The sequence below is a fragment of the Falco peregrinus genome, chromosome 11 (assembly GCF_023634155.1).
Source record: "Falco peregrinus isolate bFalPer1 chromosome 11, bFalPer1.pri, whole genome shotgun sequence".
NCBI classification, from domain to species: Eukaryota; Metazoa; Chordata; class Aves; order Falconiformes; family Falconidae; genus Falco; species Falco peregrinus.
In genome coordinates, this window is record NC_073731.1 from 4,137,780 (window position 1) to 4,162,716 (window position 24,937).

A 24,937-nucleotide genomic window follows, 5' to 3' on the forward strand; every position below is an offset into this window, starting at 1 on the left:
GGGGGAGGCACCTTTCACTTTTCAGCTGCTCCTCAGAATGCAAGTAAACATCAAATTCACAACCGAGTCTGCCCAGAGATGTTAGCTAGACGGGATATTTTTTAGTACTTAAGGAAACAAGGCAATTAGTCATTTTCCCTTTTTTATCCTAAAATAAAGGAATGCCTAAATTACCTTGAACGTGTTAGCACTGGTGGCCCTCAGCATCTAAAAATCAGCGTGGCCAAGCAACTGCCACATTTCCTCGCAACAGCAAGAAGTGCCTTCTTTAAACTCAAAATACCTTGCCTAATGTTGTCAAAGTTGACAAATTTTCTGAATGAGCTCCAAAAAGCTTCATTATGAGGCTATTTCTGCTCAGAGAATCGTCAGTGGGTGCTCTAACAAGGCAGACGTGGCTCTCTTTTCTGTTGGCTTTTTTTTTTTTTTTTTCCCCGTTAAGTTTGCAGAGAAATACGCTGGCAATCTCGGTGCAGTCTCCATCACTATTGCCTTTCACGAGGGGAGGGAAAAAATAAATAAATAATTACCAGCAGCATGTCGGTATTCCTCTATCTGCGCAATACACCACGCACGCTAACAGCAGCGAGCAGGAGGAGAGGGTACTACCAATACAACCTACCTCAAAACACTGCCAGGTAATGCAAGTGAGACGGAATACAACTCCTAAACAGTTAATCAGCCTGACCTTCTTTAGCTGGCTGCCAATTTCACGTTTAATGAACTTAAAGCCACAGAGAATCAAAAAATAGATTTTAATTTGACTGCACGATATTGGAACTGATTTTGATAAAGTGCAAAAATCCAGTGAACTCAGGTTAAATTTATTTCAACCCTACCTAGGCTGAATATTGAGGAGGAAGATCTAGAGTAGCTCCCAGTTGTGCTGCGTAAAATAATATTGAAAGAGCACACTACCTCGCCGCACCTCAGCTCCAACTAGGACACAGCGATCCAGTCCATCATTTCTTGCCTCTAGTACTACTTCTAATTTAACGTAAGGTCAACCACAGGAATATGAAGGTTACACTCGTATTAATAAAAACAATATCTTAGTCGCTGGGGTTTTCTCCTAAACTTACAGACCGACAAGACAGGACGCACAACGTGCATGTCACACTCCTCGGGAAGCCGGGAGAGGAGCAGGGTGTTTCTGCGGGATTGCCGGGCATGGCGTTTTTCTCCCCAGCCGCTCCTTGCATTCGGACAGAGGGAGTAAATTATTGCAGGACTAATTCCACCAGTAGCTCGCTGCACGCCTCAGACAAAGGTATTTTGCAAATCTAACTTCTAGCTCACCAACTCTCCGCAGCACAAGACACAAAATAACCCATATTCCCCTTACAACTGGCTTAGCGAGGAGCTCTGCATAATCATTACTCAATTATAATGTTTTCCCGCGGCCTGATTTCTTTCTGACGCTGTCAGTATTATTTAGCCGGGGAAGGTAACCCGCTGCTTCGACACCAGACAGTTCAAAGTAGCACTAAACAAAAATAGACTTTGCTAAAGTCTGTACCGACTGGGCTGATTTACAATCAAAACCAGGAAATGAAGTGGTAATTCAGAGGTTGCTGATTACACCTCCACATTTCACCTAATTAATTTTATAGGAGGCAAAGTTCTTGAAAATAACACGATGATCAAATGTACAGATATAAAACCTGTAACCTCAACATTTTCTATGCTCTTAACGTAAATTATTGCTAATTAACAAGAATTATATACTAACGTATGAAATACGGCTGGCACCATGTTCACTGCAAAACATTTGGCTCCTAACGGAGGCAGAGCCAGCAAAAATATGTTCTTATTATTACTGCTACTTTTAAAACAAAATAGAAAATAACCGGGTTTACAAAGAAAACGCCAGAACACAATTCACCTGGCCTCACCACTGATTTGCAGGATGTCTTTTAATTCTGGGGCAATCAGAATTCCCTGCCTGGGTCCCTAATCATCCGTCCCTATTTTTCATGCAAATTGCCCTTCCACCAACATGTCTTTTCAGCTTCCCCCCTTCGCCCTCCTACTCCCCCCTTCTTCCCCGTTCCCAGTCACCAAAACAACCGCACCGTCTCTGTGGCAAAAGCGGGATGGATTTTGGAGTGTCGGGAGAAAGGAGGTACCGGGGCTGATGGGGCGGGGAGGGGGGGATGCCACGGCACGGTGCGGGGAAGCGCATCCGCGCCGCCGGGGCATCTCCCGCAACCGCACCGCGGCAAGGACGGAGAAGGGGCCGTTTAATCCTAAAGTTTGAGTCCTGGGGTCGTGCGGTGCAAGTGGAGGGGGGGCTTGGGGGTTACAATGGAAATCGCCAACACGTAGGGGCGGGGGGGAGCCGGGGAGAGGGCCGGCGAGCATCACCCGCTGCCTCCCGGAGCAAGCAAACTCCGCGCAAAATTAAGAACAAAGAAGAAGGAGGGGGGGGGGTGCGGGGGGTGCGGGGGGAGGGAGCTGGGCGCCCTCCCCCTCCCGCCGGCCGAGAGGCAGCGGAGGAGCCGGCCAGGTTCAAGTTCGCGGGGCTGCCCGGTTGTTTGATCTCGCTGTGCCTCCTAGCGACCGAATCGGGCAGGCGGCCCGCCCGCCGCCTCCGCCGCCCGACCCCGGCGCGCAGCCCCCGGCTCCCCGCTCCCCCGGCCCGGCCTCCCGTTCCCCCCGCCGTCTGCCGGCCCACCCCCCTCCCCATCCCCGGGGCGGCTCTCACCGGAGGGAGCCCCCCCACCCCCTCCCCGGGCCCGTCCCAGCCGCCGCTCCCGCCCCACACGTGCGGAAACTCCGCGCCGGCCCGCGGGCATCAGCGAGAAGGAGCCGCGGGCACCCGCCCGCCCGCGCCGAGCCGGGCCCCGCCACGCCGCGATCCCCTTCCCCACACCCCGCTCCCGGGGCCGCCGGGCATCCCGGCGCGGGGAAGGGCCCCCCCGTCCCCCATCTCGGGAGGGGGCCGCGCCCCCAGAAGCGAGTCCCCTGCTGTTGCAACCCCTACCCCAACACAGCGCCGAGCAACTCAACGAGAAAGAAAAGCCCCGAGAAGTGGCGGGGAAAGAGGGAGAAAACGACCGGGGCGGGGGGACGGGGGACGGACACGGACCGACAGGAGAGACCGAGCACCCGACACCGCACACACACACACCCGGGGGTCAGGGAAAACTTGGGGCAGGGCAGCGCTCCCCGGCCGGCCCTGCCGCGCTGCCTGCGCTTCGCTCGGGGCTCCATGTGCGGACCTGGCCGGGAACGTCGGTGCAGCCGTGGGGAGAGAAATCGCCGCATAAAGTTTTTTGGGGGGCGGGGGTTGGTTGTTTTGGGATTTTTTTTGGCGAAGGGATGAGGGAGCCGGGGATCGCTGACAGGAAGAAATCGCCCTGGGTTTTCTGCCATCCCTGGGAGGGAACAAAACCCGCCGGGAGTAATGGGGGGGAAAGGAAGAAATCAAGAAAAAGAAGGAGAGGAAAAAGGAGCGAGGAGAAGCATGCAACATTTCCCTTCCCCCCCCCCCCCCCCCCCCCCCAGCTCACGCCGAGGAAAAGGGGATTTCTCTTTTTTTTTTTTTTTCCTCCCTTCCTTCCCACCCCCCTCGCCCCAAACCTTTCCAGCTCGAGTTGCCTTTTGTTGTGCAAAGAGCGCTCCCGCTTATCTTGCATCTAGCCCTGGTGTGTGTGGCGGCGGCTGGAGGGAGGGAGCCGGAGAGTTTTTGTTGCGAACGGTGTGCAGGGGGTCGGGTTTGCTTTTTCTCTCCCGGGGAGAGTGGATTTGGTTTGGGGTTGAAACGCGGCGGCGAGGAAGGGCCGTGCGAGGGTGCGAGAGTGTGTGTGTGTGTGTGTGTGTGTGTGTGTGCGTGCGTGTGTGCGTGTGTGTGTGCTCAGCCCGGGCTCGCTCTCGCCTGTGTTTGTTGGCAGGAGGCTCCCCGCACACGCGGTGCTTGTAAACATTCAGACACGAGATTTTTCCCAATCAAAATCCACTTCCACTTTTTTTTTTGAAAATCTTCCAAAAAATAGTAAGCGAGCGGGAAAACGCGAAGCGAGGGCGAGGAGGGAATCCCTCCCGGCGCGGCGCGGCGCGGCTCGGCTCCCTCGCCGCCCGGTGCCGCCCCCCGCCCCAGCCCGAGCCGGAGCGGCGGCCGGGCGGGCGCGGGGCGAGGTCGGGGTGGCGGAGCCCCGCACGGCGCCGGCCCGGGGCGGCGGGGAGCGGGGGGCGGCGGGACGGCCACCCCGCGGCGGAAACAAAAGGGAGGCTGCCCGGCTCGGCTCTCCCCCCCCCCGAGAGGGTGCCGCGGGGCGGGCGAGGCGGAGGGGCGAGCCCGCCGGCAGCGGAGGGGCTCCGGCCGCCGGACTTTGGCTCGCCCCGCAGCTCCCGCCCGGCCGGCCACGGCGTCCGGCGCCCAGCCCGCCGCTCCCGCAGGAATTTCTTCGCACTTTGGGCCGGTTTTGCCCCCGGCAGCCCCGCACCTAGCCCGTGCGGGGCGGCTGCCGCCGCTCCTGGTGCCGGGGCGAGAGCTGCCGCTCTTGCCGCCAAAGAGCGGGGCGAGCGGGAGGCGAGTGGGGAGAAGGGAGCGGGGCACGGGCGCTGCGCGCCGGCGGGCGAGGGGCACGGAGAGAAAGAGAAGAAAAGTGATCAAGGTGATTAAATTAGAGAGGGAGAAATTACCCGGAATGCCGATAATCCCGAGCCGGCGTTGAGTTCATTTTTTTTTTCCCCCGACTCGCTCACTCGCTCTCACTTTTATTATTTCCACACTCCCCCGCCCTGCTCTCGCTCAAATTAAAAATTAAATCCGTGAAGGGGAAATTAAATAAATTGCTCTCCGGGTTACTTACGTGAAAATTCCCGTTTGCTTAAGTGCTGGGGTTTGCCTTGCTTGCGGCGCGACATGGTGGGTTGGTGGCTTCGGTGGCTTGTGAGTCGCTCGGTTCACATCGGGAGAGACGGGTTAGAGAGGAAGGAGACTCCAGAGAAAATATCTTCATCAATGTCTTTTGACATCCAAAATAAATTAGAAATAATACAAAGATGGCGCAGGGAAGATGAATTGTGGGATAGCAGTCATGGCTTTTTTTTTTTTTTGTGCAAGGGAAAAAAAAGAGAGAGAGAGAGGGAGAGGGAGAGAGAGGGAGAGAGAGAAGGAGAGAGAGAGATGAAAAAAATGGCAAAAGCCCCCCTGAGCTGCAAGTTCAAGTGCGGACGTGACGTCCCTGCGAACTTGAACGTCAGGAGCCTGGATGGACAGAGACATACAAAACATGGGCAGGGCAAGCCGGGGAGAGGGGAGGAGGGAAGGCGAAGGCAACACCAATGGACACTCATCAGGGGCTGGACATGAAAAAGAGAGCAGGACAAGCCAATGGACAGTGATCGCAGGGGGGAGAGGGGAGGGGGCGCGGCGGGGGGGGGTGCACCGGCCGCCCGGCGCACGCTGCCGAATGGAGCCGGGGGGGCCGGGGGCGGAGGGGGGCGGCGGCCGGACCCGCGAGTGGCCGCGGCGGAGCGGGTGCAGGAGGGGAGCCGGGAGAGGGGCGCGGGTGGGGAATTGAACACGCACACGCGGAGAAAGAAGGGAGGAAAGCGAGGGGGAGAAAGCGAGCAGGCAGGCAGGCAGCGGCAGCGCACGCACACCCCCGCTGGAAAAGCAAAGCCATCGGGGAAGCCAAAGGCGGACAGGGAGGGCTGCGGGGCAGGCTGGCCTCGGGATGTGCCGAGGAGGTGTGAGAGCTGGGGGAAGCCAGGTAGGACCGGAGACCACCCAAAAAGCAGGGGGGGGCCATCCGGCTCCCGGCTTCCCCGCTCCCCCCCCCCCCCCCGCCCCCGCCCGCCTCGAAGCCGCAGAGTCCCCTCCTCCCGGGAGCCGCGGCCCGGCCCCGGGGGACGGCGGCGGCCCCGCGGAGAGCCGGGGGGCTGCCGGGGCTCGGCCCGGGGCCGCGGCCCGCGGGAAACTTCGGCGGGGAGCGGCGGGCCTTGCCCCGCCGCCCAGCCGGGCTCCGTGCCCCGGGGCGGCCCGGGGGAGAAGCGAGCGGAGTTTCGGCAGCGAGGAGGCGGCGGGCACGGGAGGCGAAGCCGCAGGAGCGGGGCGGGAAGGGGGAGCAGCGGGGCGGCGGGACCTCGCAGCTTTCCCCGCCGGCTTCCCTCGCCCGCCTGCCCGGAGCCCCCCTCCCCGGCCGGCTCTCCGAGCCCTGCCCGCAGCCGGCACCTCCTAACGAAAGCGAAACGCGGGACTGCCGGCGGCGGAGCGGCGGGTTGGCACCGGGGGAGGGCGGGGAGGCGGGGGGAGCGGCGGCGGCGGGAGGCACCGAGAAGTGGCTGGAGTTGGGAGGATGCGGCGGCGGCGGCTGCAACTTCGCCGAAAACGGAGGGAGAGACGCGGAGGCTGCCGGCACGGGGCGGGAGCAGGTTGCGGTAGGAATAAGCTCCGGAGGCGAAGGGGCGTTCGGAGCCAAGTGCGGCTGCGAGAGGGATAACGGAGCCCGGGACGGAGGCGGGGAGCCGGAGCGGCGGGAGAGCCGGGCGGGGGGGCGAGGAGCCGCCCGCCCGCCGCCGTAAGACGGGGTTTAACGCGCGGCGCCGCGATCGCCCTCATGCCGCCCGGGGAACCGAGGGGGCGGCCGGGGACCTGTTGGCGAGGCGAGCACGGCGGCGGAGCTGTCAGAGGCCGGGGCGAATCGCTCCGACGTGGGACGGTTTCAGCTTCCCGCCAGCAGGTCCCCCCGCGCCGCCCGCGGCTCCGCCCGCCGCCCCCCCCCCCCCCCCCCCCCCGCCGCCGGGCAGCCCCGCCGGTGCGCGGAGCCGCGGGCGGGCCCGGCCGGGAGAGCCACCCCGGCGGCGCGGGCTGCAGCGGGGGAAGCGCCTGTCCTGCGGGACTTCCCGGGGGACCCGGCCGCAGGTGACAATAGCCGCGCTGCTCCTCCTGGGCGCCCGCCGCCTCTCGGGGCCGGCTGCTGCAGCCCCGCGCGTTCGGCGGGCGCACCCGCGCAGGCATGCGTGTCTAGCGGAGAGGTGTCTGTACGGGGCTTGATTTATACCTAATGGCACGTATAAAGCTCTTCAAGGTGGCTGCAATGTAAAAAGTAATGACTTTATTACCCCTGAAAGGTTCTGTGGTTCACAGTTAACAGTCCTCTGAATTACAATTCATTACGCAGTTGCGCGCTCTCTCAAGCCAGCCTGCATCAGAATACCTATCTGTGGTTATTCCCAATAAATAACGGGCAATGTTTCATTGATTTTCTTTTAAAAAATCATAGCAAATTAAGCACTTAGTTACAACTAAATCTGTTTTATTATCGCACCGTCTTGGAGATTCCAGAGGCGACTTCCCAGACCGCATCTTAAAACCTACAGTCAGGAGCTAATTTTACAGATGCTTTCATGAATGGCAGCGAGGATGTTCCTACCATTAGCATGCCCTTAATTCCAGCACCGTAAAATGCTTCAAATTAAATGGAAACTCGCTGCCTCTAAAAACAATATTTCGCCCTGGCTGGAGAATGATTAATATTAGCATTTGATCGCAACAGTGCTGTGCTGTCCCCGTCCCCCCTCCCCAGCGCTTCGCATTGTCATGTGATTGGAGGGAGATAACAAACCTCAAGAAAGAAAAGGAGTCAGAAGACATTTTTAACATGGCATGACCGCAGATTAATAATGCAGGTGGGTTTTTATTTTATTGTGTTTTTAGGGGAAGGGAACGAGGCTGTTTAACGAGCAGTCGTGGACGCGAAGTAACTATATTTACAATCCTTGATGTGGCTTTCGGTGGGTAATAAATTATGACAATATTAAAATTATTTTCTGGCAGCCCAGTTAACTGCGCTGGGGACCCTAAAGCCCTTACTGATTCCATTTATGCCTTGTAATTACGGTCCACGGGCTCTCTCTAAACCCTTTGGTGTATATTGTGTGTAAACTTTTAGCTAATAGACCTTTTTTGAATGGAGGGACTTTTCTCGGTACTTCCTGCAGTATATATTCTGTCTCTGATCTCTGTATTTAATGGCCAAGTCCTGGTTTATGCTTTATAATGTGTTGACAAGTTTTCTAACAGACTTTCTGAAATAATGCACATATATTCACGTCGGTTAGAAACTCCACAGTATTTTTAGAGTCGAGTAGATCTATATCCTAATGCACTGAGAGGGAGTGTAAATCATAGAGGATTTCATAGCCCTTTCAGTAGTTTTCTGTATGAAGTATGAGCAGCGTGGCCTCCAGACGTAACCTTTTAGAAAAAAAGACAGTGCTTTTATTTTATGGTGTAAAGTGCTTTTAGCTTCAGGGCTCTGAACGTGAATGTGGTCAACAAACAGCTCTTGCGAGGGACTTTGCTACAGCCTCAGCCCCAGCGCCGGGGCTCTGCCTTCGTGATGGGGAGGGGTACGGGGCCACCTCCGGCCGCCGGACCGGGCTCCCCGCCCCCCGGACACGCTCCCTCCGGGAAAGCCGCCCCGTTGCAGACCGCCCCAGGTAGGGGGGGCTCCGTGCCCCGCCGGCCCCGAGCCGAGCGCCGCCCCCCGCCGGGACCCCCCGCACACCTCGGCCCGGCCAGCCCCGGGGAAGTGGGGCCGGGATGGCCCCCGCGCTGCCGGCCAGCCTGGCGGCGGGGTCAGCGCCACGGGGACCGCTCCCGCACTCCGGGCCGGGCCCGGGGGGCGGCCTCCGAGCTCGCCCCCGCACCGGTGGCAAAGGCAGGGCCGGGCGCCGAGCCCGGGGGGCAGAGCCCGGGGGCGGCCGGAGGCGAGAGTGCTTCAGGAGAGCTGTGGGAGCAGGGGCAGTGCACCCCCCCTGCACCCCAAGCGCTGCTCCTCCTGCATCGTCCCCTCTGCTCCCCGCGCCCGGCGCAGCCACCACCACCGCACCTCTGGCACACGGAGCATCTTCAGCCTCTCCTGTGCCTGTTACACGGCAGTGTCACTTCACTCGGTGGTACTAAAGAACCTAGTGAACGTGGTGGGTAAAAGCCGTTAGAAATGCTTGTGTACTGACTGCTAACACCTAGAAATGCTGGTAGATGAGAAGGGCGGGTGAAAACAAACCCAGGCCAGCACTGAAGGTGACCCAGTGATTAGGCTCTGAGGACTGACACAAACTTCTGTGTCACCTTCTACTCCTCCACAACCTTTCTCCGCCCAAGCCATGAAGGATGCCCCGCAGTCCTGCTGCAGCGGTTTGAGCTGCTGTCACCCCCAGCCATTTACCAGCTGCTCTTTGGCCATAGACTCTCAGCCCCAGAGCAATGTCAGCTGGAGAAGTTGTGGCCCCCCATCTCCGCTGCACGTGGGCAGACTCTGAGGTATACGCTGAAACCAGGGCCATGGTGGTTTTCAGGCTGCCTACGAGGAGAACCCTCAGAGAAGGGTCTGCCTCATCAGCTGAGCAGCCATCCCGCTTCAGTCTGTCCCCTGGGAACCAGAGCCCTGAGACACCAGCTAACGCCCTGGAGCAGCTGAGAGCAGAGGTGGGCACCCATCCTGCTCTGCTGTCCCAGGGCAGGGGCAGGAACCTGCAGCAGCAGGGCAGAGTGCCCAGGGGAGAACATTTACACCATAGGTATTTAACATTTAAATCTTGCCAAAATGTATCTGTCCCTTTCCTCTGTGCCTCAGCACTCTGCCTGGGAAACAGTGTGATCCTCCCTCCAAGCAACATGTGAGATGCTTAGAGGTTGCTGTAGAAAGGAGATAAAACTGCCTAAAATTGAGAAGCGTGGCCTTCCTCTGTCTCACAGACAGGCACTCCGTGGCCCTCCCACACAGGATCGGGACCCAAGGGCGCAAAGGATCGTGACACAGTTTGTACCGCATACTGCTGTCCCTGCTTATCTGCTAATTTAGTGACAGACTTGGCAGTGGGTGAGTTCAGCAACTTTGGTGGGCAAATGTTCCTGCTTCGAAGCTCCAACTGTCATTCATTCAGAGCAGGAATCTCACTTGCCAACTCCGTACAGAACATTAGGACCAAATACAAATTCCAAAATTCTGCCAGTTCTCTAGAGCTGGGCTGCATTATATAACGGCAGATCGCGCGGGGTGCTTTCCGACACTGACTTGATAGTCTCAATCAGGCGGAGGCAACGTGGGTGGAACTCTTATCATACCAGGCTGACTCTCTGTGAATGAGCAGAGGACTTGCATGTTCTAGAAATAGTATGTGCATTAGTATTCCCACATGAGAAACTTGGGCACACTGCTTTTCCTTTTCTCTCCCCCCCCCTTCCCTTTTTAATAAAGGCTCAAAATAAACTCCAATTCTGCAAGCGCTTACTAACAAGCACAGCACGCACAGCAGCGAGTCCGTGCAGGATCACAAACATCTGAGCGCCAGGTGACAGAAAGATTTCGCTATCGGCTTGCCCTAGGCAGGACCCAGAATAAAACTCTGAACCTGGGGAGACGTTTTCCATGGGTTTCAGCAAGGTCTGGGACTTCAGCCTGCCTCTGCTTGCACAGCACCTAGCACAATGGAGCCCCGTACCTTGACTGGCCTTTCTGGGGATGACTATAAAATAAATGGCACAAAGCGCTCAGGAAACAGACTTTTGAATGGCAAAAAGTCTCCTCTGAAGCATACAAACAGTTTTGTTTGTGCATGGGCAGACAGAATAAGGCAACAGTAAATGCCCATAAAATCTCATTTTTAATCAAATCTTTGATTTTTGCCAAACCAGTTTTAGTTTGTACTGCTCTTGTACTTCCTCAGCTATTTGTCCTTTTGTATGTTTAATATTTAGGTATCTTTTTTATAAGTAAACATGTAACGTGCTCCTGGCAGTTTCTATCCCAGGTTTCAAGGCAACATGATTTAAACTCCGTGCATTTAAAACCTCCCAGAACTTGACCTATAATGCAAATCCGTACAGTCTTAATTATAGTAGCACCAGCAGCCACCGCACGAGTGAAATAGTTGAGCTTTCGTTACTAAAGAGGCACAGTAGTTAAGGTCTGTCAGTGCTCCTGTTACAATCCCCATCTTGAAGAGGTTATAACTTGGGCTGTGTAAATTTGATTGAGCTGAAACTTGGGACTCAGACTGTCAGTCCATATAGGGAATTATCTTATGAATAATTGGCTAACCCATTGCTTGATTCACAGACCTTTATAAAATGATTTTTAATGGGTTTTAATGTTTTTTTCTTTTACTGACATCTAGGGTATGAATTTGGTACTTCTAGCTCTTCTGAAGCTCCATACTGAACAGCATATATATATAGGTACCCAAGTTAAAGCCACAGCTACCCAGAGAGTTCCTGGGGCACACGTGTCCCACTTGCCCACCTATGTGTACCCATACACCGATAAGAGACTGTGAACAAGAAATGGCACTTAAGTCTATCTCAAAAGAGAGTCCTAAATGTGTAAGATAAAGAGGGCATAAAGGAATCGAACAGGAGGGAACTAAAGCTCATAAAATGTGTTTGCTTTGTACATCAGCTGCATCGCGAGATGCTGCTGGTCACACACCTCATCACGCTGGGAATGGAAAATGCTCACTGAACCCATGATCCAAAATACAGCTCTGGCACGTTACAGCACAGTGTATAGGTCAACTCCATTACCTATAGATGCAGCAAGGATAGCTAGGGACAGGAAAACATCTGGCAGGCCGTTGGTCACTATCATCTTTGCTAACAGTTTCTTATAATCTTTTCATCTTCCTGGGCTTTATCTTCCCCCAAAAAACATGTGGAAGTGGGTCTCACATGTGCATTGGCATCACTTTAAAAGGGATGAGCCATGCAACTTTGAACATTGAGGGTAAGCTTAAGTATCACTTTGTGTTACAAAGGATTTGACTGACAATTGCTCTCTATAACACTTTTCTCTAGCTTTAAACTTCTCAGAGGCGGTGTTTATCACTTCAAATCACAGTAAGCTGAAGTGTGCATGGTTGGTTAAGATGCAGACTTGCAGTTTTCCTTGACCCTGACAGAAAAATACAAGCCCAGGGCTAGAAAGATGAGCCACAGGCTGTGATCACACAGGTTGCTCTCATGGAGCCAGACCCCACAAAGTTTCCATCCCCACCTCACCAAATGGGTACAGAGCAGGGACACCATGCTACATGCCCGAACTCATGAGCATCATCTCCATTGGGTTCAGGAAATGTTTTGACCAAGCCAGGCTGCAGCATTGGGCTCTCTTACTGCAGGGTTATTGTGCACAAGTCACAGTGAAGCAAAGCGCGCTGAGAAGCCAGGCTCCTCAGCAAGATATTCCACACACCCAAATCCCCCGTTCATCAAGGCTGCTCTATTTGGCCTCACAGAAACTGATGATGGCACAAGCACAGAGAAGTCAGTCCTTTTGAGTCACTGCTGAGATCCCAAGTAATTTACCTAAGCAGGTCACTACCTTCAAGCCTATGAGCTTGAAGGAAAACAGGTCATCGACACAAAACATCTTTTTGATTCATTTTCTGACTCTAGCTCCTAAGTTTGGGGAGATGCCCAGCTAGCATGAGGTGAAGAATTACAGCCAATTCAGGCCACAGGGAGATAGCGCCCAGCAGCACAGAGGCAGCTGAACTCGGAAGGGATAAGCAAGTCACATGGATAGCAAAGGCTAAGCGAGGCTCCCAGCCCCGCAGAGGCAGACTCTTGGGGAGTTTCAAACCAAGAACAAATACCGAGGTTTAAACTAGTCACATGTCCAAGGACGGCACACAGTCACACTTCATCTCCAAAGTATCTGCTCATCAGTGAAGAAGGGCAGGATTGCTGGACACACTTAGTCTGATCCTGACCAACTAAAATCTGCGGGTTGACTACTGATCTTTTAGCACAGCAGTTGTTTATGAACAAGATCTTCTCAGGATCATAAGGAGAAGCTTTGCACACTTCTGTGCAGGATTAGATCCAAGGAGGTCAAACCCTCCCTATGAGGAAATCTGGAAAGTTCTACTCTGTATGTGGCAGGTGGGAAAAGGAGGAATTGCAGACATTTTGTCTTGAAGAATAAATCCAGCTAGAGCTCAAATCAATTTTAAACAGAAGTAGAATAACAGAAATAATTTGCTAACCTGAGAAACCAAATATCAGCAATCAAAAAAAATCAGTTGAGAAATTTCCATTGAGAAATTAGTTTTGCTGCACAGGATGGGGAAAGATATAGCTGTTTTCTTGTATGCTGCTGAACACAGTCCTTTCTTCTTCCTAGCACACTTGGTGTGAGGGACAGTAGAGAAGGACAGTGCAATAAAAAAGGATTTTCCTCCTCTAACCCTGCTCGATATATCCCCTACCAGAGGAATCTACTTGGCCTTGGGTACTGCAAAATTCTTAAGCACATATTTGTCTTTGGGCACATCAGCTGTACTTACATGCTTAAAGTAAGCGTGTACTCAAGCATGCTGTTAGATTGGCGCCTTAACATCTTCTGTAAATAATGTCTATTACATTGCTTTTTAAAGCTTCAACTTTTAGTCACTGAGGATGCACTGAACTGAAATTTAACATACACAATCATAATTCTCTATATTCGTTTTATATTACTATTTCAGGTGACATTTCGGTTTAGCTTTAGCAAAGAAGAAATGCACACGCTTTGCAGAACATAGCGTAGCTTGTGTGATGATCTAGATGAAAAAGAATTAATTGTTGAGATAGCAGAGATCTTTCTCTGCATTTAAAAGTAAGGAAAGCTTTACCATGGGCTTTCTTCTTTGCCATATTTGTTCCATGCATTTATTTCAGCTTAATTGTTAGAATGCTTACAATAATATTTTAATGCAACTCTCTGTAGTCAGAAGAATGTATTATCATATAGCCCAAAGCTGCACGGAAGGACACAGTGCTGAGGGGCAGCAGGAGAGGTGGTGAATAACCTGTGATAAGAGCCCACTTCTTTGAGCTGTCTGGATAGTTTTGCCACCATTTGTTAGTGTCAGCACAAATAATTTTTATGGTACAGTATGAATTCTGACTGCAGTGAAAAGAACGGTTTCTACCACCAGTATGAATAAGATTTCATTCAATTAAAATAACGTGCAAGTACATTGTATAGTATTACATAGAAAGCTGATGTGCATTAAGTATGAATGCTGGAGTTGGGGGGAGTTATTGTGCTAATGCTATTGTTCAGTGAGCAACTATTCCCCAGCATGTAAAAAAAAAAAAATAAGTAAGGGAAATTAAATACAGAAATCAGAAACACGTACAATGTTTGATATTATCATACTGAAATTAATGTATTCACAATTTAGACTTTAATTTGCCCTATTGTATTAAGTTTCACAGCATCTGAGCACCTAGAGAGAGAGAGAAATAGAAGTAAACACATGGAGAGAGAGATCCATAGCCTATCTGTGCTGAAATACACCACCCTCAGAGGCTGCAGCGATAGGCGCTGTGGATAAACTCTGGGGAAACACAGGCCATGTCATAGCACCAGCCTGAAAGTGCTGCTCCCCACCAGCAGCAGGGAGAAGTTTGGTCTAGATGTGGCTGGAGCGGTGTGGTCTGCTGCGACCCTCTGCTCCTGAACAGCTTTGGAGGGCTCCTCAGCATGGGGGTGAGGCGAGCTACAGCCCCCCAGTACCCCTGGTTCACGCTACCCAGAACTGAGGGTGTCTGAAGGTGGAGGGATGTATGGGGACGCAGCCATGGCAGTTCCTAGGAGGAAGGCGAAAGTGTCTCGGAACTGAGGTGTATCTCAGACAGCCGTTGTACTCGGAGCCAATAAAAATGAAACTATTCTCTACTGAGACCTAATTAGCTTTTATATTCAAAGCCGTACTGCACATTTGTACATTGCTTATGAGCAGGACTAAAAAATATATGTACCATGACACTATACTTTTTAAGTGTCTATTGAATGCTTTTCCCATTCTCCAAGGATTGCCTTCTTCTTAGATGTATACATTCAGCGAATACGACGAGGCTAATTATTTTTCCCTGAAATGATCAGTGCTTGTCTCTAGCAGTTTGCACAGAAGCATGGACCTCACATCTTCAGCCTGGGAACTTAAAAAAAAACACAAACCAACAACAAACAAAAAACACACACAAAAAAAACCCCAACCAAAAACCGACCAAAAAAGCACAACTGCCTTCGAATCCTAAGACAAAAAACTGTTCGGTAAACAAATTTCCTGCCACAGGCTTTACAAGGCTTACTCTTCTATCAGAGCCCCCGTGCACGTCTGAGCCTTTTTGCTATTTTTTTACAGGGGTTATATATTTTTTCTGTTACCTTTCCTGCCTGTAAAGCAATCACGGAGAACGGCGGGAGGCACCATCAATATGCAAATTGCTGCCAGATAACTGGTTTCGCTGGTTCCGCCTTGGGAAGCGGCCCCGCCGCCGCGGGGGGGATCCGCGGGGCCCGGCCGCCCCTCCGCGCCCCTCCGCTGCCCCCTGCGCGGCTCAGCCCCGGCGGGGCCCCCGGCGCAGGGCTCGGCAGAGGGCAGGCACCGAGCAACGCGCTCCTTTGATTGCCGCTAATTCTCCCAAGTCGCGCCTGCCTTCCCGCTCGCTCCCACGGCCTGGGGGGCTTTTCTCCTTCTGAATCTCTTTGGCAAGGGGGACGCGAGCCCCCGTCCCTCGGCCTGGGCGGCACTGGCAGCTTGCTGCCGCCTCGCCCTCCGCGCACGGGCAAGGTTTCTGCGCCTCCCCCGTCTGCTCACCTGCGGGGTGCTCCCAGGCGAGGAGGGGGAGCAGACTGGCTCACCCTGAGCTCGGGAAAACCTGGGCACGCTCCCGGACAGCTCTGCAGTCTGAAATCCATGCCAAGGCCCTCCCTTTTCTAACGCAGCGTTTGGGGGGTTAAAAGGAACCGCTGGTTTCCAAATTAAAATGCAAGTATAATTCACAGGTAAACGTTTGCAAAAGTACACGAGACCATTTTAAAAATCACAAAGAGAAACTGTGATCTGGGTTTGCTCTGCTGGTAAATTCAAAGCAGCGCTTATTACACTAACCTTTTGCAAGGCATCCCTCAAAACCATGGACTGCGCATTTGGGCATTTAAAAAAACCCCAAAAAACAACCAACCAAAAAAACCAAACAGCCCAAAGTAAACAATACAGCTAATTTGTAAGCATTCAGATGTGCAGTAAGTTTAACACAAACATTCCTGTCGGTATGGCGGTGGCCCCATATAACACAATAAGATACAATTCAGACCTGTGACGGTCTATTGCATGCATAATATGCGTTTTTAAAATTGCCTGGAAACGTATTCATACGGTGAAATCTAATAGTTCAGGTGGAGCTTTTACTCTTGATCAAATAATAAAAATTGTTAGAGACCACTCTGTCATCTCATTGCTTACCAGCTTCCACGAGGACTGTTTTACGTTCCCATTTAAATAGGACAGGAGAGCAAGAAGGAAAACATAAACCACAGAAGAGTTACTACAGACATTAACTTTTAAGCCAGAAAAGCAAGAGAGCTGAGAAAGAAAGCAGGGGAATTGTCTTCATCGCTCTGCACCCATGGAGGTTTCCTACAGCTGAGGCCTGGGGACGGCAGATCCCATTAGGGCAAGGTTGCGCTCATCAAGCCCCAGGAGCTGCCTTGGGCGAGGTGTCACCAAAATACCTTCTTTTTGTGCATTTCTGCCTGCCAGGGCAGGGGATTAGTGTGGACAGACAGAGAGAGCCCGTGGACAGATGAGACTCCCTGTGGGACGGAGTGGGTGGCGATGGCCTTGTCCACGGAGAAGGAACCTGAAGTGCAGACTAGTAATAGTAATGGTGATTACTATTAAAGCGTGGAGCTTTTCATTACTGAAAACTTCAAATAACCCTCCTGAACTATATTTGAGATGGGCTTTTTTTCATGTTAACTCCAGGTTTGATTGCTGGAAAAGGTTGACTGCTAGAAAAGGAAAAGCAGTGCAGTGCACAGCAGTGAGGAATCGAAGCCCTTCTTTACCAGAACCCCTGCCATATACGTACTGTCACTCACCTTCCAGACACTCAGTACAACCATTCAATCTATTGAATCAAGAGACTGTTTGATCTTATCTGCATCTGTGAGCTGACTGTCAACCTGCTTAGGCTGCATATTAAATCATCTATAGTAGCTGTATCAAGCTGGGATGATCTGTTAATTCTAAATTTATTAACCCTTAGAGTGCAGTCATCATGTTTAATCTAGTGTAGCCAGCATTTATTTTACAAGACTAAATCCTTCTTTAAGATATGGCTGTACTGTAGGTTAAAGAATCAGTAATGTGGAGGAGAGGGTGACGGGGAAGAGCTCACTTTGATCTCTGAAAGCCAGCTGACAGCATCGCTGCTCCAAACATATAAGTTGCATGCTTGTGGCACGCTCGTGCATCCAGTGTGCGGTGGTGGGGGTGCACACATGTATGCACCCAGTAACACTTCCTTGCAGGCTTTTGCCCGAGATGAGAAAGGAGAGGCCTCGAGCAATGCCCGAGCCTCGTGTCTCCACAAGAACTTAAAAATCAAAGTGCCAGCATGCCACCACAACACAAGTTGAGGGTGGCTGCAGGTAGAGACCTGCAAAGGCCCACCAACAAACCTCTCCTCCAGGTCAGCTCCCCGCTTCTTGGTCTGTAACTGCTGTCCGAATCAATTAACAAACGCCCTCAGAGCGCTGAGGACCACAGCCGCTGCAGGACTCGCAAGTCAAGTGCTGCTGTCTGCCTAGGTACACATGCACCCCCACTCAGACGCATATATGTATAGAAATGATTTTGTGTAGATACATACATACACATCAATATGTTAATCTGTTCGTTACACACACACATCTCTCCCTGCCCCTCTCTCCTGTTATCTATTATCCTTGCACATTGCCGATGGTTATCAACATATTCACAGCTTTTATTTCAGTTGCAAACTGCTAGGCATGCTTCCTTTTTTGGTAATCACGTGCCTGGTATCTCTCTAATGTAGCCTAATAACAATTTTAGCATTCAGATGAAGCGATTTCATTCTGTGACTGCCTTTTCTATTAGATTTGATTCTGAGAAGCCCCAGTGGGTGCCTCGGAGGCAGAGATCTATCTGTGAGGCTGCAACCGATTCAATAGCAGCCTGAGCTAACCTTGACCTTTCCCTAGACCCTGCTCCATCTGGTGCCAGCCTGGTCCCCCCCTTCTCCTCCTCCTTGCTTCGCAGTCAGCATTGATCAAGGCGGAATCGAGCGTCTCTCTCCCTCCGAGGGCTGGGCAGTCGCGGAAAGGACGGCACATTTCAATATATGGAAATGATCGAGCCTCTTATGCAATCATAAACCTACACAGAGCCTCGTGATTTGATATTTCATTCACCTCCAAAGATTCTCCCCCTCCCTCCCGCCAGCAGGGATTTATAAACTATAAGACAACGGCTTTCCCCAACACCTGGAAATTATAAAGCTTGCTGTTTATTGGGAATGAAAGCCTGGCGATTGCAGCCGATGTACTTTGAGGTTTATTTATTTATTTATTTGCCGCTCGCCCGGCGCGCTCGGGGGTTTGGTATTTTTTTTCCCCAGGGTGGGTGCCCCCTGCCCCGTTCGGGCGGCGGCCCCGGCCCCGCGGAGGGCCCCGCCGGTGCCGCAGGCGCAGCGGCTGCAGCCTGCTCCGGCCCCGCCGGCCCGGGGCAGCGGCTCCCGCGGGGCCGGGCCGCGTCCCGCTCCGCTCCGAGCGGGGACGGGGCGGCTCGGGCGCGTTTCAATGGCTGGAAACGAGCAGCGGCTCCGGCAATGAATCGGCGCCGGCCGCTTCGTCACCTTCCCAGCTCTGCTTCGGTTTCTTCTCTGCTCCCCCGCGCTGGCGCTCGGCTCCCCGCTCCCCCCGGCCACGCACCACGGGCTCTGCCCCCCCCCCCCGCGGCCCTCGGCTCCCCGCAGGCGGACGGCCGAGCTGGGGGGTGCTGGGGGGCCGACAGGGGTGCGGAGCCGCTCGGCGCCCGGGGGCTGTGCCCGCACAGAGCGCAGCGTGGCTCCCAGCCGCCGCGCCGCCCTCGCTGCTACGACGTCCGCTTCCATCGACAAGCAATTTTATTTTTCTCCCGAGGAATTCTGACATAACCACTTTTTTTTTTTTTTCCCACCGCATACCAGCCTCGAGATTATATAACAGATTATGTAAAATTATAATTACGAGATAATATATGCAGGCTCTAATTATTATATAGTTTCCTGTGTATCTATAGGAACACGGCGCATATGTTCAGAGTCGGTTCTGCAATATTTGCATAGCCAACATTTCTGGCTGTAGACGTGGTGTAGAAAAGGAATGGATAAATAGTTGACGGCACACATGTATAAGGGAGATATATTACTTAACGGGAAAAAGTACCTGGAAATACATTTCTCTCTGTTTTGAGGAATTTGGTTTGCTTTATCTCCACGGGTAGTAAAAAATAATAGGAAGAAACTGTGAATTACACTGAAAAAATAGATATATTCAATTTGTCAGTTTAATATTACACTTCCTTCCTGCAATGCTACAAAGATTTAGAACATTTCCAAAACTTTCAGCTCTAATCTGTGTCTTGGGGTTTGTTTGGAGGACCTGCCACCACACGCCGGCTACAAATGAGTGTCAATTAATAACAAAACCCACTCTTCCTTATTTCTGCACTCACGTAATTTAACAGGTTTTGATAAAACCACGGATGCAATGGTGAGAATTTTCCAATGCATGTAGTATTAACAGTTTTCATTCTAAAGCACCAAAACTTCCTGAAATAGAACTGCTGAATATTTCTTTGCTTTTCCCAATGGCCATCTACACGTAGTTATACACTTGAAATATAAAGAATATTCATCTTAAAAAGGGGGGTTTGTTTTACCAGGAACCTAGCTGATGGAAACAATCTCAAATCTAGGCAGCTGAAGTAAGTACACTGTCTTATTTGTGGCCTCCAAAATTAGAAATAATTTGAAAGAAGAAGTAGGAGAGTTTTTAGCTAGTGCTTTCCACCACGTAAGAAGTAACTGGAAATCATTCACCCTTATAACGCAACAGGATTCATAAACTCTTTGCTTTCTGAGCTACCTGAGCAACGACGTAACCTCTGCAGAAGTGCCTAAGCCCCCTTTGTTGTTGAAAAACATATTGTACTTATTAGTAAAATGTGAAATGGCTTAAAAAACAATTTGAGCTATGAATTGCCATCTGCTCAATGGGGGGAAACAGAAAGGAACTGAATATATTTTCTCACCTTTTTTTATAGCAACATAAACAATGCTCCAGAACACTATAAACTTCTAGCTGTACAAAAGGCGTTGGTACAGTTCGTCATGCTTCAGGTCAGGACTTCGTCCACACTGTCAAACATTGTTTCTTTTATTTATCTGCAAATGCCCCAAAATGTTTTTCCTTCCCTATTAAAGTTAGATGTCCTTTTTCATTTCAGGGATTAAAAGTTTGATCCTGCTTCCCACATGATACTCTGGAAACTGTCCCTGATAGGGAGCTAGCCTGAGATGCATGCATGCCTGGAGCCGTCAAAATAAGGGTAACGCAGCATATACAACTTGTTCTGGTTCTCCGCGTGGGAGGGTAAGAGGGAAGAGTTTATCTTACCCAGCTTTTATGTAGGGCTTTGTATTGCTAGTGTCCATCGCAAAAGAAATTCATCTTTCTGCTTTCCCCGTCCCTTTTTGCAGAGAAAACCGGAGGAACCAAACAGGACTGATTCCTCTGGTATCAAGCTTTGCCAGTGCTGAAAGCACATTCCTCCAGTGCCTGCACACTCGGTGACCTCGCCGGGTGCTGCAGGGGCAAGGCTCTGAAATGGGCTGGGAGCGCAGGGAGGCCTCTGCCTGTCCCAGGAAGGCCACACAGCAGCGCAGTGCCTGCCCAGGTCTACGCCAGGAGCAAGTTTCCCTGGGAATCCATCCATACTGGCACCTGCCGCTCCCCAAGACTCAGCTCACAGCGCTAACGCTCTAACGGAAAGAACAAAACATATTTTTGTTTTGGTTTTTTGTTTTCCTTTCTGTGTAGCTGGAGTTATTTCTTTGCTCTCTTTCAGCTTTACACACCTGGGAGCCCAGACTTTTTTTAACCTGTTTGTTTCGTTTCTTGCTTAACAGCAGCTCAGCTAGCCTGCCCTGAACACTCTGCTCCTACCAGCTACGGATCGGAGGGGAGAGCATTTCTGGAGCGCAGGGAGCCATCAAACCAAATGGCCAGGTTCAGGCACGTGGAGGACGTGAACTGGAAGACCTTGGGTTGGAGTGAGTTTTGCAAGGGGCGTGAGGACAGCAGAGCTGTGAACTGTTATGGCTCCATCCCACAGGACAAGCACATGTTAGACAGTAATCCTGCAGTGCAGAAATTGTTTTTGTTTGCCTGCCTAGTGCCCAATGCTTTCTCCTCTCTGAAAGACCAACTCGTCAAAAGCATCATTTAAAAATATTAACAATACGAGGAGCAGCTTTTCTGCTCCCATGGAACTTGGCAGGAGTATAAATATGCAGTAAGGGAAGAGGGGAATCGAAAACTTAATAAGAAATGGAAATACAATGGCATACAAGTAGCCTGCACCCCTCACATTTTAATTTCTACCAATGTCCCTAGCAGGGCAGGGCACAGCAAACTGCCTCAAGATTTATATGCAAAGCGTGTGAGCTCATTGCAATAGCTGTATCCTCGCGCACGCCTAGGTGTTCTACACCTCACATACAGATCACCCTGTAGTATTAAGATTCAAATCGCCTGTCCTCTGTCGCTAATAAAAATGAAATATATTAGGGGAAGTTTGAATACAGTGGCTTGACAGAGCATGTCATGTCTCACACATGAAAAAACGTTGTGAGTGTGTGATCAAAAAGTAGCTGCCCATTTTTGTGGCATAAGATTTTCCTGTTTCAAAAGGCAAAATGTGTGCTTTGAGACAAGGTAAGCCTGAACCCTTAAACTGCTACGGCCCCCAAGAGTGCAGCGTGAGGCCAACTCAGAACTCCCTGCTACGCTGAGAAAAAACATACATTTTTATAAGACTCCCAGATTTTCTTTTTGTTTTCCTTTTCAAGTGTGCAGAACATAAGCAAAGCATGAGGACCTGTGCTGTACTTCGAGTGGTCCTTCTGTGACTAAGAAGTTACCGCAGCAGAACACCACCCTACGGTGGAAGCTGCCAATATCATCATATTAAGGGTTTGTCAGTGTTTCCATTCTAAGCCTGAGCCATTCTAGCCTAAGGGCTAGACCCTACCAAGGCTTTCTTGAAAACAGCATGTCAGCCAGGTAGATAAGCACATCTCCTGAGAGCTGACAGGGCTGATGGCTTTTTCAGCCTGTCCTGGGCTTGGTTTTTCAGGAAAGCAAGCAGCCAGCCAGACTTTGGGATGGAAAGCGTTTGGGACAGTGCCTCTGTGTTACAAAGCAGCCCAGGACAGACATGCGAAAAGCAGTATGCCACTCTAAGTGAGATGCAAATAAAGGAGAGGACTGTCATTAAGGAAACACCCAACAGGTTATTTTGTTCTGCAGAAATGGCTTTTCCAGTTTCCAGCTCCTCACCAGTGCTCACTCTCTGTTGGAAACTGCACCCCTCCCCTAACTGAAGGGATAGAACTGATTCACAAAGGTGTATTACAGCTCTAGGTGCTGGAGTCAGAAACATTTGTAAAGCCTGCTCGGTGTGGATTCATGCAACAGGCAGCGACTGCCCAAAAATTGCCTCTGCTTCTAGGAAGGATGCTTTCAGAAGCTGCCAAGAGCCCAATCCCAAGTAGCCTCTGGGAAAAGCCCCATGGAAGTGCATCAAATATGCCTCCAAATCCACCTCAACAGGTAGCCCTGATGCTGGTTTCTGTGAAACAGCACAGACTCTGGGGTGCCCTCTTCCTCCTGAGCTTGTCCTTCCTGAGATTGGGCTGGTGGCAGGGGAAGATAGAAGAGGAAAACTTAATGTGCCACTGCTTGTGCCATACCTGTTCTGTAGATAGTGTGAGGACTTTGTTCCTAGGGTCTGTCCGTGTGGTGCCATTCCTGAGCAATAAAAGCTCACCCACAAGGTATTTTAAAGCAAACACTTGGTCTTATGAATTCCTTAATACTCCTGTAGCTAGACAACAATACCACAAATAGTAAACACTCTAAAAATACCCACTCAGTGTAAAGACCCCAAGTTCATGTACCAGCTCCTTCGGCCAGCAGGAGACAGGACCCCACAGAGGTTATGTGTTCATCTCATGGAGGAGTGACTTCTTGTGTCACTCCTCAACAATTCCCCATGGCAAGAACACCAGCACAGTTTCCCAAAGAAGAGGTGTTTCAGTGACCCTTGAACTTGGTGGAAAGGTGAACTGGCCGCCAGTGCGGTCTCTTAGAAAGTAAATGGAAGTGTGTCCATGGGTGTATGTGCACTGACACATGTGTGCATGGGGGTGTGGGTCAGGCATCAACTATTCTAAAAAAATTGTGCTCTACACTGTACTGTTTTCTTAAATCTTTTTGTGTTCTCTGCACAGATTGTGTCCCTGCCTTCATCTAATTTAAAAAAGCAGGGCCACTGAAACAGCCTCAAGAGCCAAATACTATGTCTGATTCATCAGAGCACATCATGCACAAGAGCAATAGCTGATTTCATAAGATACCTGGGGGAAAAAAGAAAAAAAAAGTCTTTATCGTTTAAGATCAGAATTTGCTTACCAGGGTTGTTATTTAAGCTGAGAAATACAGGCAGAAATCTGTAAATCTGACTTTAAATTACTTTGTTCTGATCTGTATTATTGTTCTTGCAGTTCTCTCTTTTTAGGTGACTTTACGGTAGGCAGGCTCGAGAAAACACAGGACCAGATACTCCGTGGAGATTTGCATCCTAAGCTCTGAATTCCCCAATTTGGATTTTGTTGGTTCAAACACAGATGCCCCTTTTTTACTTTTGAAACTGTTTATTGTGTGAATGTAAAATAATTACAGAAACCAGGTGTATATTGTACTTATGGAAGACTTACGTTACCTTAAAGAAAAAGAGCACTGTGTGGAGCTCTTTTTATTTTTTTTAAACATGGTACATTCAATTAATTCACGCCATTTTATATAATTTTACCTTTATACCTTCCACCTAAAATGAAAGCAATATCAATTCATAACCTCCTTCTAGTTCAAATGATACAGATAAAAATTAGGTCTCTTACTCTTTTTAAAATTAAGTGTATATTCCACTAAAGGTACAGGTCTTTTTTCATGAAAGCAAGTGCTATTTACCATGTGTGGCTATTTCAGTGAGCTAAATATTTATTGAAAACTCAAAGCATTCACTGGCCTCATTTTCTCTAGTTGTTGCTTTCAGATTAATAAACCTGTTTCCTACTTAAAATGAAAAAAGAATTCAGAAATGTTTAGCATGAAGTTGAAAAAGTAGCAAGAAAACGACTAACAGATACCAGCACATTGCATATTTATTTTGTCCTGTCAATTATTTTTAAAGAATTCCCTGCTTATGGAGGAAGATTTTTAAAAGACCTGGACTATCAAATAAAGATGTACACAAACACCAGTTTCTTCATTTTTCCTCATTTTAGAGAAAGTGAATCTGAAGGGTTTGGTTTTTGTTTGGTGTTGTCCCCCGCCTTCCCCTTATTATACTTTTACCAGTGCTGGAAAAAAAAAATCACGTTTCAAGGGTCATAGAATAAACCAGCATAAAGAGTTTATGACTCTACAGCGACGCGTTTATGAAGCTGAATACTCATCAGCACTTGCAACATTTGGAAATCGCAAATATCAGACCTTCTTTGCAACACTTCAAAGCAGCAGCCATGTGTAAAGTTCCATAGGTACCAGCTACTCCAGGGTCAGCGGTGGCTCTGAGTAAACACTTTGAGAGGCCTAGACCTGGAGGTAATTTCAATGTGTTTGTATCCAGTCATGAACACACAATCACCTATTGAAAGTGTCTGGCGTGGAGTGCAGACAGATGGAGAGCACAGAGGTTAGTACAGCCAGGCCTTGGACTGACCTTTGCGGAGAGAATTAAATCAGTCTGACCTTGTTGTGAAGCCTAAATTATATCCATAGACCCCCAAATA

The 24,937-nt window shown here is 50.6% G+C and overlaps 2 protein-coding genes across 15 annotated transcripts in view; one reads left to right on the forward strand and one right to left on the reverse strand.

The window, feature by feature from the left end:
* Positions 1-5,400, reverse strand: part of BCL11A (BCL11 transcription factor A) — a 69,464-nt gene extending 64,064 nt beyond the window's left edge. Inside the window, 1 exon segment of the mRNA XM_013300139.3 lies at positions 4,818-5,400. Within this exon segment, the coding sequence (XP_013155593.1) occupies positions 4,818-4,872 (55 nt within the window). The 5' untranslated portion in view covers positions 4,873-5,400.
* On the forward strand, positions 286-24,402 carry LOC114012512 (translation initiation factor IF-2-like). 14 transcript variants are annotated; one of them, XR_008749132.1, is made up of 4 exons: positions 5,342-6,390; positions 7,509-7,641; positions 20,308-22,055; positions 22,219-24,402. XR_008749132.1 is itself a non-coding variant. In XM_055815964.1 (2 exons), the coding sequence occupies exons 1-2, from the start codon at positions 5,342-5,344 to the stop codon at positions 20,312-20,314; spliced, it is 1,056 nt and encodes a 351-aa protein (XP_055671939.1). In that variant the 3' UTR covers positions 20,315-24,402. The 14 variants fall into 14 exon arrangements, 1 of the variants encoding a protein (XP_055671939.1); XR_008749134.1 differs by having other exon boundaries at positions 23,648-24,402; XR_008749133.1 differs by having other exon boundaries at positions 20,308-21,133; positions 21,932-24,402.
* The last annotated feature ends 535 nt before the right edge of the window (positions 24,403-24,937 follow it).